Genomic DNA, 13,141 nt, shown 5'->3' on the forward strand with positions numbered 1-13,141 from the left:
CAGAGCAGCCCAGTTATCACTACACAACAAGCTTTGTGCCCAAGGCCGCACTCTGGATGTGAGTGGACACATTTAGGAAGGGCACCATACACAGCAAAGCAATGCTCAATCCTGGAATCTGCGTCCACACTCTGTGTGCTTCAAAAGCGATTCCTCGCCCACCCAGAACATTCACAAAAGGCAGTCATCAGCCAAGGAGAATCCCCCACTCATGGTGGCAGAGAGAGGACAGTTCAAGACAAGTTCTCTGCTCAGCCACTCTCCACATTACCAAACTGGGCCCCCTGGCCCTCTGATGTGCCGTGTCCCGGCTGCTATGGAGGTAGTTACACCTTAATGGGTTGCACAAAGGTCCTGGAAGAAGATCAGGCAGGCACAGGCCACAGGTCCTGATAAGAGCACCCTGACTGAACTGCGGTGAATGATGAGCAGGAAATACTTCCAGGACCTGTGGTCTGTGCTGTGTGATCAACTTCCAAGCTAATCATTTAAAAAAAAAAAACACACACACACACACACACACACACTGCGGGAAATCAGGTCTGTTAACCAAGGCCATATTGGGTCTTGGTTTACCATGATTAATCGTTCAGCCCTACTCCAATCCACTAAACTCAGACTGTATTCAGTCTCTCAGACACTTGTTTACCACTAGTATGGAAACAAAAATTCTAATTTAAGTTGTGTGGTTTGTTTCCACTTTTCCAAAAATATAATCATGAGGCTGTACTCAAATTTTTAAGTCTCCATAAGGGAACCTTCACACGTACCGGATTTGCAGAGGAATTTTACGCTGCAAGTTTGCAGCAAAGTCCGCTGCGAATCCATGTAGTGTGAAGTTGAACGGGGTTACATACCTGCAGCGGAATTTTCATTCCGCTGCGAGTATGTAATCTGGCCCCTTTAAACCCCCCCCCCGCAGCCAGAGCCTGGAGAATACATTACCTGCTCAGCGCCATGTGAGGCTCACATGTAACCCCATTCAACTTCCCACTACATGGATTCACAGCCAATTTCACTACAAACTCGCAGCGTGAAATCCGCTGCAAATCCGGTATGTGTGAAGGTACCCTAAAAGTTTTTCATTCACTGAAATTCACAACAGTATATCCAAAAATTGGCTCAAGGCAAACCCCACATGAGAGTACGCGGAGACGCTTCTCAAAAGCAGAAGATTCAGAGTTACACGCCTCCTTCCTCATGCACAAAAGGAAGGAGACATGTACCTCACAACGGTTTGGTTTACTGCTCCCATACTATTGTTAAACTAATACCAAACCCATTGGCACCCCGCAGTGGGTGACGGAGGGAGCTAATAATCCCATCCTCTGTGGGGTAAAATGTTAGGATTGGTTTTACCTTCAATCCCAAAGGTTTCAACAGATGGCAGATGTACCAGAGCCAATAGATTCACGAGTACGATACTCGTACAATTCCTTTCTCCCGACAACCTAATAGATTCTGCTTATTGAACTTAATATACACAAAGTTGTACATGCAAGACTAAGCTAACACGGAAATCAAGACATGGAGTAAATACACAGCTAGTTTTGTGGTAGTCTGTAATAATGCAGGATGCAGTCAGTTATCCCCTCCTTATACTACCAATACCTTCAGGTTTGATTGATTTTTCATATGACGTCTCTTTCTCACCCCCCGTGTCAAGTTCCCTTAAGGTGTCTGAAGATTGGTCTGAGAAACCAGAGTCTGTGCTGATCAATGAGTGCCTGTCCACACAGGTCTTTCCATGCATGTTGGACTCTCCCAGCTCTGGCTGTAGTGAATGACACTGAGAGGCTGCAAGGGGTGTCTGTGCAGAATGAGAGTCTCTAACATCCTCAGAAGCTTCTTCTGATAATGTACAGGTGGGCTGGGACAGGAGATCGGACTTCTCTGGGCTTAGTGGTTGTGAAGGCTGCTCAGGGGAAGTCCTTCCAGGTAAAAATGGAGGTTGGAAAACATTTACTGAATACCTAAAGGAAGAAGCAAAAGTTATATATTTTACTACAAACTGTGTACAGTTATTAAACATTGTTTTATGTTTACTCATGAAAAATCACTGGCTCCATTAATAATGAATTCAGATGGGAGTCTCTCTTAAAAAAAAAAAAATATATTATCTATTCAAGTATTTTGGTTGCCAATCACTTACATCATGGAATTTAAAATATGGAGCATGTAGGCACCCCTAACACTCCTACACACACACACACACACACACACACAAACCGCTGGTTGCATTGCCGCCACAATCCATATCTAGTCCTAGGGTGCAAATCTGGTGTCGCTCCTTTCATAAGAGCACCTATGGACACTTTAATCCGGAGGAGCGGTGTCAATGATCAGCAGCCTACAGATTTATTTATTTTTATTTTTTTTGTAGGATTGTGATGAGTCACACAACCATATGATGTAGCACTTACCTCGCGTAACCCTCCAACAACTGTGCAAGACGCGAGTACGTCAACCGCGACTCTGGAACACTAATTAGGAAGGGATACCCGATATTTTCAGGTCGACAGGATACTTTGTGTTCAGGCCAGTGTGTTTTCTGGCAAACCCTGAGGAATGGAAGGAGTAGTATTTACTTCGGGAAAAAATACATCCAAATAAACTTTCCAGGGTGTCAGAAAGGCAAGGAGAGATAACAGTAACACCTAAGTGATAACTATACAGAAAGTAAAGGTAAAATGTGACAAGTTCTTGGTTTAAAAGTGTCAGAGGTCAGCTGTCTCTGTCAGGTGGTTTATTGTAGGTCTATGCCCTTTCTACTGATCGGGTTAGAGGAGATACAGGTCCATGCTGAGTGGTTCATTTACGGAGGTAACCTCAGGACAACTAGAGACTTTCACGCACAAGTCTTATGAATTAGAAATGGACATCATACAGTTGCTTTGGCAACCTGACCGCTCTACGTGGACCTGCATATTTCCATGCCTATTCTGCAGAATGGCCATGAGCCCAGCTTCACAGGTACACGTTAACGCTCACAAAGTAAATGGCAGCCTACGTGCAAGAGATCTGAAGAGACACTTACTGGTTGCAGTATCCAGCTCGATAGCACCTGGTACACCGCTTAAGCTTCTCCTCTTCAGAAAGCTGTTTTTTCTGACACGCTGAACACTTGGTAATTGGGATGCTTGGTACTTGGGGACGCTGCAAAGTAGTAACAGATTGATTTATCAGAAGAATACACAAAATGCACAACTTAAGCACATAGATGTATATTTTCCACATCCATTGTTACTGTCATGTGAAAGTCAAAAGGAGATGTGGAAACAGAGGAGTAATCTGCTTTGTCTGACCATACATGCGCAGTCACTTCATGAACAAAGATAAAGCTTTCAGTTCTCAGAATACAAGGAGTCCCACTGCTCAGAGATGTTTCTTATATCCTGCCCCTAAACCATATAAAACTTAATATATCTTAAAGGACACACACAGACACACACAACACAGACACACACACAACACAGACACACACACACACACACACACACACACACAACACACACAAAACACAGACACACACAACACACAGACACACACAACACACACAAACAACACACACACACACAACACAGACACACAACACAGACACACAACACAGACACACAACACAGACACACAACACAGACAACAGACACACACAACACAGACAACACACACACACACACACACACACACACAACACAGACACACACACACACAACACAGACACACACACACACACACACAACACAGACACACACACACAACACAGACACACACACACAACACAGACACACACACACAACACAGACACACACACACAACACAGACACACACACAACACAGACACACACACAACACAGACACACACACAGTTCATACTCATCATCCCTCCGGTGACTATCAGCAATTGAATTTCCCGCAACTCTGTCACCTCCGGACGGCATCTTCGGAATTCCCTTACTTCCGGGTCCGTGTGAAGTGAATGGGAGAAAAGGCTGCCGGTAGCCTTTTCATTTGCTGGAGCGCATCACATGGCTTCCAGCAAGCTCAGCCAATCAGGGCTGAGCAAGCTGGAAACCATGTGATGCGGTCCAGCCCATTCCATGTCCCATTCACTTTAACAGAAGATGCCGAGGAGGATGAAGACCTGGCCCGCCCCCTGCTGTGACGACATAGTCACAAAATGGCACCCGGGAGAAGAGGAAGGGGTCGACTGTAATCGGGTAGGTATAGTTTACTTAACTTTTGAGGAGGGGGGGGATCAGGGCCAGGCCGTTTACACACATTACAAAGTTATATAACTTTGTAATGCGTGTTAAATAAGCTAAAAATAGAAAAACGCCAGAGTTGTCCTTTAAGCACTTTAAGGACTGGTCATTGTGCAAAGACAAACCAGTGCTAAAAAGCTGATGTTTAATTAAACAGTCACCTAACAGGCAGGGCTACATGCCCACTTTGTTTCTTTGGGCCTTTTTTCGGATGCAAAATTGTTTTTTGGGGTATTTTTTTAAGACTTTAAAGGCTGTCTTATCTGCCAACTAAATTTTGAGGTGTGACATCACAGGCCTACTCAGCCAGTCAGTGGTTGCAGTGGTCTCCTCCCTCAGCCACTGATTTGACCTATGACATCACATTGCCTAACCTAGAAGTGCTGTGCAGATGGGACTGGAGCTCTATGAAACTTCTGCATCAGCTATTATTTTAGAATAGCGCTTGTGCACAGTAGGGATGTCACGATACCAGAATTTTGAGTTCGATACCGATACCATCCTTTTTTTTCCGATACTCAATACCATTTCGATACTTTTGAAAAAAAGCACTTAAAATACAAATATAATGACATCCCCCCCCCTCACCCAGACTGTGGGTATGATGCCCCCATGCACCACATTTTTATTTATGTGACTTTTTGATCACTTTTTTTGTTACTTTTAATGGTTCGGACAATTCCGCATGCAATGATGCCAAATGTTTATTTTTTGACATGAATAAAAGGGAAAGGCGGGGATTATTAGAACTTTTATTCTGAAATTTTTTTAATTGTCATCTGCCTCATAGGGGTTTTCGCCTTCCCCTGGATCAGCACAGTAGGATTTCCCTAGGTTTTTTTTTACACTTTTTAATTCCCTTGTACCTCCCAGCATACCTTCTTGTGCACTACAACTCCCAGCATACCTCCTTGTCCACAAAGAGGTATGGTGGGGTTGTAGTACACAAGAAGGTATGCTGGGAGGTACAGTGGTGCAGCAGCAGCCTCCCAACACAACAACTCCCAGCATACATCTTTGTGCACAAGAAGGTATGCTGGGAGTTGTAGTGCACAGAGGTATCCTGGGGGTTGTTGTGGTGTCAGGAGGCTGCTGCTGCACAACTGCAACTCCCAGCATACCTTCTTGTGCACTACAACTCCCAGCATATCTTCTTGTGCACATAGAGGTATGCTGGGGGTTGTAATGCACAAAGAGGTATGCTGGGAGTTGTTGTGATGGGAGGCTGCTGCTGCACAACTACAACTCCCAACATATTTCCTTGTTTGTTATAACTCCCAGCATACCTTCTTGTGCACTACAACCCACAGCATACCTCCTTGTGCACAAGCAGATATGCTGGGAGTTGTAGTGCACAAGAAGGTATGCTGGGAGTTGTAGTGGACAAGGAGATATGCTGGGAGTTGGGTCGGAAGGCTGCTGCTGCACAACTGCAACTCCCAACATCTTGTGCACTAGAACCCCCAGCATACCTCTTTGTGCAAAGAGGTATGCTGAGAGTTGTAGTGCACTAGAAGGTATGGTGAGAGTTGTAGTTGTGCAGCAGCAGCCTCCCGATTCCAGCATACCTCTGTGCACTACAACTCCTAGCATACCTTCTTGTGCACAAGCAGGTATGCTGGGAGGGGACTGGCCGGTGTGAGGGACCGCAAAGTGCAGCGGCGGGTCCCGGGGGACGGAGGGGAGGGGTGGATGAAGGGCTGGACTGGCGGTGCAGAGGTGGCTGCCGGGGCTGACAATGTGGGGCAGGACTGGAAGGACGCAGCCGCAGCGGGGGGAATAGTTAAATAACTGCCACCCGTAATATCGCGGGCTGCAGTCATTAGCAGTGGGGGCCGCTCCATATACAGCAGACTTCTGCTGCATATGGAGTGGCTCTGGGGGGGGGGGGGGGGGCCTCTACCCTGTAAAATAGCCGGCACTAGCGATCGCTATGTGCCGGTTATTTGAAGTTGGCGCCACCGGGAGCGGAGAGCGCGCGGGCGGAGGAGGGGACACCAGGGGGCGGCACACAGAACACGGCCGGCGCTCAGCTAGCTGCCGGCCGTGGTCTCTGCGCTGTACTTTATATTAAGCTGCGCTATTATGCAGCTTAACAAAGTATCGATACCAGGAAATCCTGGTACCGAACCGTTTTTCTACCCGAAATATCGATAGTAGTATCGATATTTCGGTGCATCGTGCAACACTAGTGCACAGAAGTCAACGATACACGGGACATCTCAGCGGAAACCACAACTTGCAGCACTGGCTGCGTCTGCACACTGAAGTTATTTATTTATTTTAGATCATGTCATTTTTTTATTTTTATTATAACAAACATAAAAGAGTATGTCTATGCCTGTGGCAATCATCTTTGCACATAGCACAGGAATAACACTATTTTACATGGCTATTTGATTCACTGCGTTCCCATGTTTAAAACAGAGCACCCCAATGTGGCATCTTGACGGGAGAGCTAAAAAAACACATATCCTAAGCAACAACATATTGCAATTTCCAATGAGAAGGGAAATATTTTTTAGCAAATTAAATCATGTCAGCTGTTTCTGGTCAGGTTGGGGGAATGTTTTTTGAAAGCGCCACATCTAAGTGAAATGGCTTTCTCCATAGACACCAACTAATTATTATTTTTCTTTAAATTAGTTCAACTCTAGTAGAAGGTTGCAATGCATCAAGCCACTGTTGGGCTACAAGTTTTCTTGCCATGTATAAGGTGCAAGCTGCGGCTATCAGCAGGTTTGTTTGCATCAGGCCGATCTTTGACGCACATGCGCAGGATCGCAGACTCTCTGTAAAGGAGCTCTTCCTGCACATGCGCTTCAAAAGACTGGTCTGATTATGTAAATATAAATATGCATGGCAGGAGTCACCAAAAGAGGCAGTGGGCGGGCAGAGGGAGTACTCTGTGGGGCCGAGAAACACCCCTAAGGATTTTCATATCAAACATCCTAAATGGCGGGACCTAGAGAAAAACAGAAGAAGCATGCAGGAGGCCTTTCAGCACAGAATATTTAAAGGAGAAAAAGGAGGAGGAAGGAGTGGTGAGGAGTGCTAGAGTGCGGCAACAGCACCTCACCACAACTCCCCTTTGACACTTTATTATGGTGGAAGATATGAAATTGAGCAGCATACCCTCCCCGGGAGCAATAGTACCCTTCTAACTAGTTAACGGTCACTTAATACACACTCAGCACCTCAAGACGGCTCCTGGTGCGGACAGATTTCCTTTAACAATAGGAAACCATTTATTCACATTACTCTCCTTTTGCTCAATACCTTTGTATTGTTTGTGAAATGTCTTTTGTCCTGATGCAATTTTTAGTAAGAGTAATAAACTTGGCATGAACAGAATAGCAATTCTCTGATAAGACACTAACCTTCTTCCTCCCAAGGGCTTTTAAAGGCTGGAGGATTAAGAGGATCACCATCATTAAATATGTTATTGTGCAAAATACAGAGAAGGAAATGACCTACATAAAGAAAACATGTTCCTGCTAAAGGACGACTCATGAGATAAAGCCGAGAACTAACAATTACCTGCTGGACTTGTAGCATAACTACGTGTTCCTTGGCGAGTTCAGGAGACAAAACCTCAAAGCAAAATAGCTGATCAGAGGGGGAGACAGAATCCACAGAACAAGATGGCTCAAACATGCGGTTGAAACGATTCTTCACCACCTAAGAGGAAAAAATATGTAAAGAAACTCAGGTCAAGGCAGTTTCACAAAAACACATGAGGGTCTATTTGCACACACAGGATCTACTGTTTCAGGCTTCTAACCCCTCATCTGTACAGTGCATAATGCTGGTCGGCTGAGTGGGGAGCACTGAAGTGGGTAATGTGTCATCTTCTTGAGGTTAAAAAGGGAAAAAAGGAAAAAAAAAAAGGAAAATCTTCTAGAGGTTAGACACAGACTTACAAGCTTCCTGTAGGTGGCACTGGTGAGCCAGCATTCACCCTTCTGCAAAAACATTAATTTGCAGCATACCTCTTCCCCAAAGAGCATTTTGTGGTGTATAAAATTCCCGTATTTGTAATTTTGGATAACTCAGGTTTATGACATGACGGGGGCTTTTAGATAATTTTATTTTTATAGTTTCTCTAAATGTTTAGATCAAGGGGCTTTTTATAAATATTCTCAGGACTCCTGGATTTTAGACAAAAGGAGAATAAAAGCAGGGTGCTCCTAGTTGTCACTTGCAACCCCACACGAACATCTTATAGAAAAACAGTTGCCAATATTAAGACAGCAGAATGAAAATATATATATATATATATATATATATATATATATATATATATATATATATATTCCCAGATTTGGGCTAGGTTGAACATCTGATTTGGAGGCTCCACTTGGTCCAGTCGGAGACAACAGCAGCCTCCTACTACTACCAATCCAATAGAAGTGAAAGCCACACCAGAGGGCTAAAAACATGAAAACAACTTCTGTCTTCTGTGCGATGTTTGGAAGCCCTGAGACAACAAGTAATTTCATTTGGGGGCCACTGACCGCTCTTTTTAAGATCAGGGGAAGTCACAGTGGTCAGACATCCAATGATCCACTAATTATCCATTTTATTGCATAAAGGGGATAAACCCTTTAAGCCTGATCTGTAAGGATACATTGGACTGAGTTTAAGGACCTGGTATGGCACATTTTTAAGTAAAATCTTCCTTAGGTGGTTAATGTAAAATATGGAACAACCACTCATTGGGAACAAACAAGGGAACTTCACAAAGGATTTCTAAACTTTGACCAGATGGGATCAGATTCTTGGCACTAAAGAGTCAAAATACCTCCGCAAGCTTTAGATTTTCAGTTTTCACTCGGACACTCTGAGATATTGACTCCAGAACATCTGCCGCACTGGAGTTCTCCTTACCGATACTGACCAAGAACTAGAAGGGAGAAAAGTTTTAAACAGTTATATGGATATATATTTGTTTTGTTAAATATTTTGAGGGAGAGGGGGGAAAAAATGCACGAAAAATAGCCGTTCCTATTCATTTACACCTATACAGCACCACCATGTTCTGGAGCAGCATGTGTTACAGAGACAGACAACTGTGAGGAGTCTCACCTTTATAGGCTTCTTATGTGGTTCTTTTGCAAAATAATACACAGTGAGAACCTTCTGCTTCTGTGGTAATGGGACTGGTAAATACAGGAACGGATCAAATGTAATAGAAACCTGCAAGACAAAGTTTAATGAGGGAAGATTAGAGATGAACAGAAGGCCCAGAGCTGTGCAACAGACAGCGAGATCTTCAGAAGGCAACATGGACTGATGCACATTCTTATATGCTCCTGTAAAGGGCAAACACTGCACACAGGGTAAATATAAAGATGCTTATTTGCATACCAAGCTAAAAGGGGCTGTCTATTGACGATAGTTCCTGTCTGTTACAGGTCAGATGTACATCATGATTAGAGATGAGCGAACCTTGAGCATGCTCGAGTCGATCCGAACCTGAACTTTCGGCACTTGATTAGCGGTGGCTGCTGAACTTGGATAAAGCCCTAAGGCTATGTGGAAATCATGGATATAGTCATTGGCTGTATCCATATTTTCCAGACAACCTTAGAGCTTTATCCACGTTCAGTAGCCCCAGCTAATCAAATACCGAACGTTCGGGTTCAAATCGACTCGAACCCGATTCGCTCATCTCTAATCATGATGAAAGATGACAGTAATCTATGTGTTACATGGTCGCCCATATATTAGACACTGTTTAAAATCAGTCAATGACCCATCCATTTACATGCAGTCATACTGATCAGACTTGTCATGATTCTACAAAGTAGTCATACGGGCCCTGGTCTAGCGGACAGCATAATAATTGTGTTTGAAAACTTAAGTCCTAATGGGAGCTTTACTTTCCAGGCAGAGAATGTTTATTGCTCTATGTAAATGGGCTGGCTTGGCTTAAAGTACTCCGGGCTGGGGGGCTTTTTTGTCTATGGCCGGAGGTGGATGAGGGCAATGACGTCCCCTTACCTCCCCAGTTTCAGCACTGTGTCGCGGATCGCGCTGCTTCGGTCTGCGCTATCCGGGCACTTCCTGGTCTCTGCAGGGGCTTGAGACATGACATTTCTAGTCCACTCAGCCACTCAGTGGCAGAGGCGGGATGAGAGATGAGTCCAACGCTCATAGAGAATGACGGAGCGCTGGACTCTCCTGTCATTCTCTATGGGTGTTGTACTCATCTCTCAGTGCGCGCGCCGGGCTGCAGCGGCTGAGATCTCAGTCACCCGACCACCTACAGAAGCGGGACCCGGCGGGATTAGGCAAGTATGTGGGGCTCTAACGGGGGGTCGGGAGCCTGTCACCCCGGCACGGGGGGTGACAGGTTCCCTTTAAGATATAAAAATCTGGACTTTCACCAAGAAATTCAGATACAAAAGGGGATGTCAGCAGTCTAATGGCAGCAGGATACATAACCACTGTCTTAAACATGATTTGAGTATTAAATGTAGTACAATAATATTCCTGTAAAATTATCTGCAGAATCAGTATCCATAGCAGCAGACCAGAATACATTTGTGCGTTCCAAGTCTGACTACATCATAGGTGCAAAGCAAATTGATAAAAGGCCTACAGCAAGGAAGAGGACTAAGTAACCTACAAAACTGCAGTGAAAAGAGAATGAACTTCCCATACTGGACTGTATAGGTGTATGTAGGATACAAGTTCTGAAAATCTGTCACAGTAACTACCTGAAGCCAAATGGGGAAGGTTAAAGGGGTGGTCTACCATGGACACCAAGATTAGTTCTGTGACTAATGCATAAGTGTATTCTGTGTAGAAGCTAAAAAAATCAGCAGAGTCTGGAGGGTCATAAATAAATCAAATGCCAAGACACATTCTGTTGATTCCCCAATTTACTATGGACTCTATAGGAGATCTATTCTCACCTTAGCACAGACTGGACAAACCAACTTTGACTTGTACTGGCCCTGGAATAAATCGACCACAAAGGAGTCATTCCTCATCTTGTGCCGCAACCACGCTTCATCAGCAACTTCCTTCAAGGATAAAAAAATAAAATACAGACAGTTAATGTCTTCTTTGGCCTAAGGGAGTGGAGAGCAATTCAGATTTAGCTACTTTACTGCAAGCATCTACATACAATTCTCTGGAACATTTATTTTTAATGTTATAGATGGTAATTATCCTCAAGTCAGTTCCAGTAATAAAGCAAAGCTCCTAAAGTATCTAGATCACATACACTGAAGCACATTATATAGTCTGTAAACAACAATAGAAGCAGAACAGTTCTGGAACTACCTCGTCTGGCCTTCCATCCGAGTCTACGGTCTCGGTGTATGGCTTATTCTGAATACGGTTCAGATCTTCATGGAGTCCATCCAGCAAGAAAGCCATAAACTCCTGGGCATCATGCTGAGCATAACCAGTGAACTGGCTAGCTTTGCTGGCAACAATCGCCTAGGAAAATGCATATGTATTAAAAGACATTAAGTTCAAACCGATCTGCAAAAGTAGACACTGCCTGAAAATAAATGCAGCACAGTTTTAGCAAAAATAAATGAAAGAAAAAAAAAAAAAAAAAGGGAAAATCCTGTTAGGTGTCGCTGTTGGTCGATTTGTTATTGGCCCCGCTAGCCGGAATCCTGCTCCACACTGACGAGGGGCAAATACCCCGAAACAGCTGTCTGTGGATTAATGCCTAGCCTTGGTAACCCTTGTCTTATGTCATCACACTCGCAACAGAGTTAGACTTTGATTTAAAAGGGGCCACCCTGTTGTTTCCCTATTTATGTCCCAATGCTCGTAATAGAGTGGGGACTTAAGGGGCTATGTATCAGGGTGGTTTGGTTTTCCCCCCCACTGGGAGGCACCCCTTGGCAACAGGCTTCCTCTCTCTGGAGAGGGGGATATCTGGCTATTCCCATTTTTTTTAAACTCACAATTTAGGCTCCACGGACCCCTTCTTTGCATATATACACCAACAGGAGCTTTAAGGACATCCCATTCTGAATCCATAGACATTAATATTAAGTCAGTTTACCTTTTGCAGTTTTAACAGCTTGCACGCATAAGATTGTGGATTATGTGGGGTATTTTTTTATTTTTATCTATCCAAAAGAGCATTTGTGAAATCACACAGATGTTGGACTATATGTCCTGGCTCACACACTCTGTTCTAGTCTATCCAAGAGTGTTTGACACCGTTGCAGTCACTTTCTTCTGCATCAGATTTACCCAGCTGTGCCTTTATGGACCTTGCTTTGTGCACTGGGGCAGTCATGCACGTGAGCACTAGGTCACCCAGCACTGTAACTTTAGGTGCTTTCCATTTTGAGGCTGAACTCCCTAAACGCTACCACTTCTCAGTAATACAACTCACAGAAGGTCATGGAAAGTCTGGGAGGAAGATATTTCATGAATTACAGGACCATGTTGGTACCCGTGACCTCTCTCATACAACCCATTCTCTGTTTATATAAAAGATACAAACAATAGGCACTGCATGTGCAGGAAAATAACTCTGAGGGAGCCACAAACCCGAGTACACCATATGTATGCTTACCTGATGGGGTCGTACTGAATTAGGCACAACACTATTCAGAGCCACGTTGGCAAGATTAGCACATAGGAAAAGTTGAAAAAGCGGTGGCTTTTCTGGCACAGTCTGTCTGGATCACTACATTTCCTCAATGTTACTGGACACCAACTCCACGTTCTGGTGTAAAAGGTTCTTTATTTTCTAAACAACCCATTCTGTTACAAATACTGGTAAAGGCAGACTACATGAGCAGAGGCTGGATTTTATACACCTTTAGCAATGGGACGGAATGAAACACCTGAATTAGATAGGGCCTAACACTTTGGTCCATATAGTGTGCCAC

The 13,141-nt window shown here is 44.2% G+C and overlaps 1 protein-coding gene across 3 annotated transcripts in view; it reads right to left on the reverse strand.

The window, feature by feature from the left end:
* The window catches only part of USP19 (ubiquitin specific peptidase 19), a 56,679-nt gene that overhangs the window by 17,952 nt on the left and 25,586 nt on the right, over nucleotides 1-13,141 (reverse strand). For all 3 annotated transcript variants that reach the window (XM_069966800.1, XM_069966799.1, XM_069966798.1), the window contains exons 13-20: nucleotides 11,559-11,717; nucleotides 11,186-11,296; nucleotides 9,351-9,461; nucleotides 9,067-9,168; nucleotides 7,803-7,943; nucleotides 3,038-3,156; nucleotides 2,424-2,561; nucleotides 1,612-1,973 (exon numbers count right to left, since the gene is read on the reverse strand). In XM_069966800.1, coding sequence (XP_069822901.1) covers nucleotides 1,612-1,973; nucleotides 2,424-2,561; nucleotides 3,038-3,156; nucleotides 7,803-7,943; nucleotides 9,067-9,168; nucleotides 9,351-9,461; nucleotides 11,186-11,296; nucleotides 11,559-11,717 — 1,243 coding nt within the window. The remainder of the gene's footprint in view (nucleotides 1-1,611; nucleotides 1,974-2,423; nucleotides 2,562-3,037; nucleotides 3,157-7,802; nucleotides 7,944-9,066; nucleotides 9,169-9,350; nucleotides 9,462-11,185; nucleotides 11,297-11,558; nucleotides 11,718-13,141) is intronic.

This window comes from Dendropsophus ebraccatus, chromosome 4, assembly GCF_027789765.1.
Source record: "Dendropsophus ebraccatus isolate aDenEbr1 chromosome 4, aDenEbr1.pat, whole genome shotgun sequence".
In the NCBI taxonomy this organism is placed as follows: domain Eukaryota; kingdom Metazoa; phylum Chordata; class Amphibia; order Anura; family Hylidae; genus Dendropsophus; species Dendropsophus ebraccatus.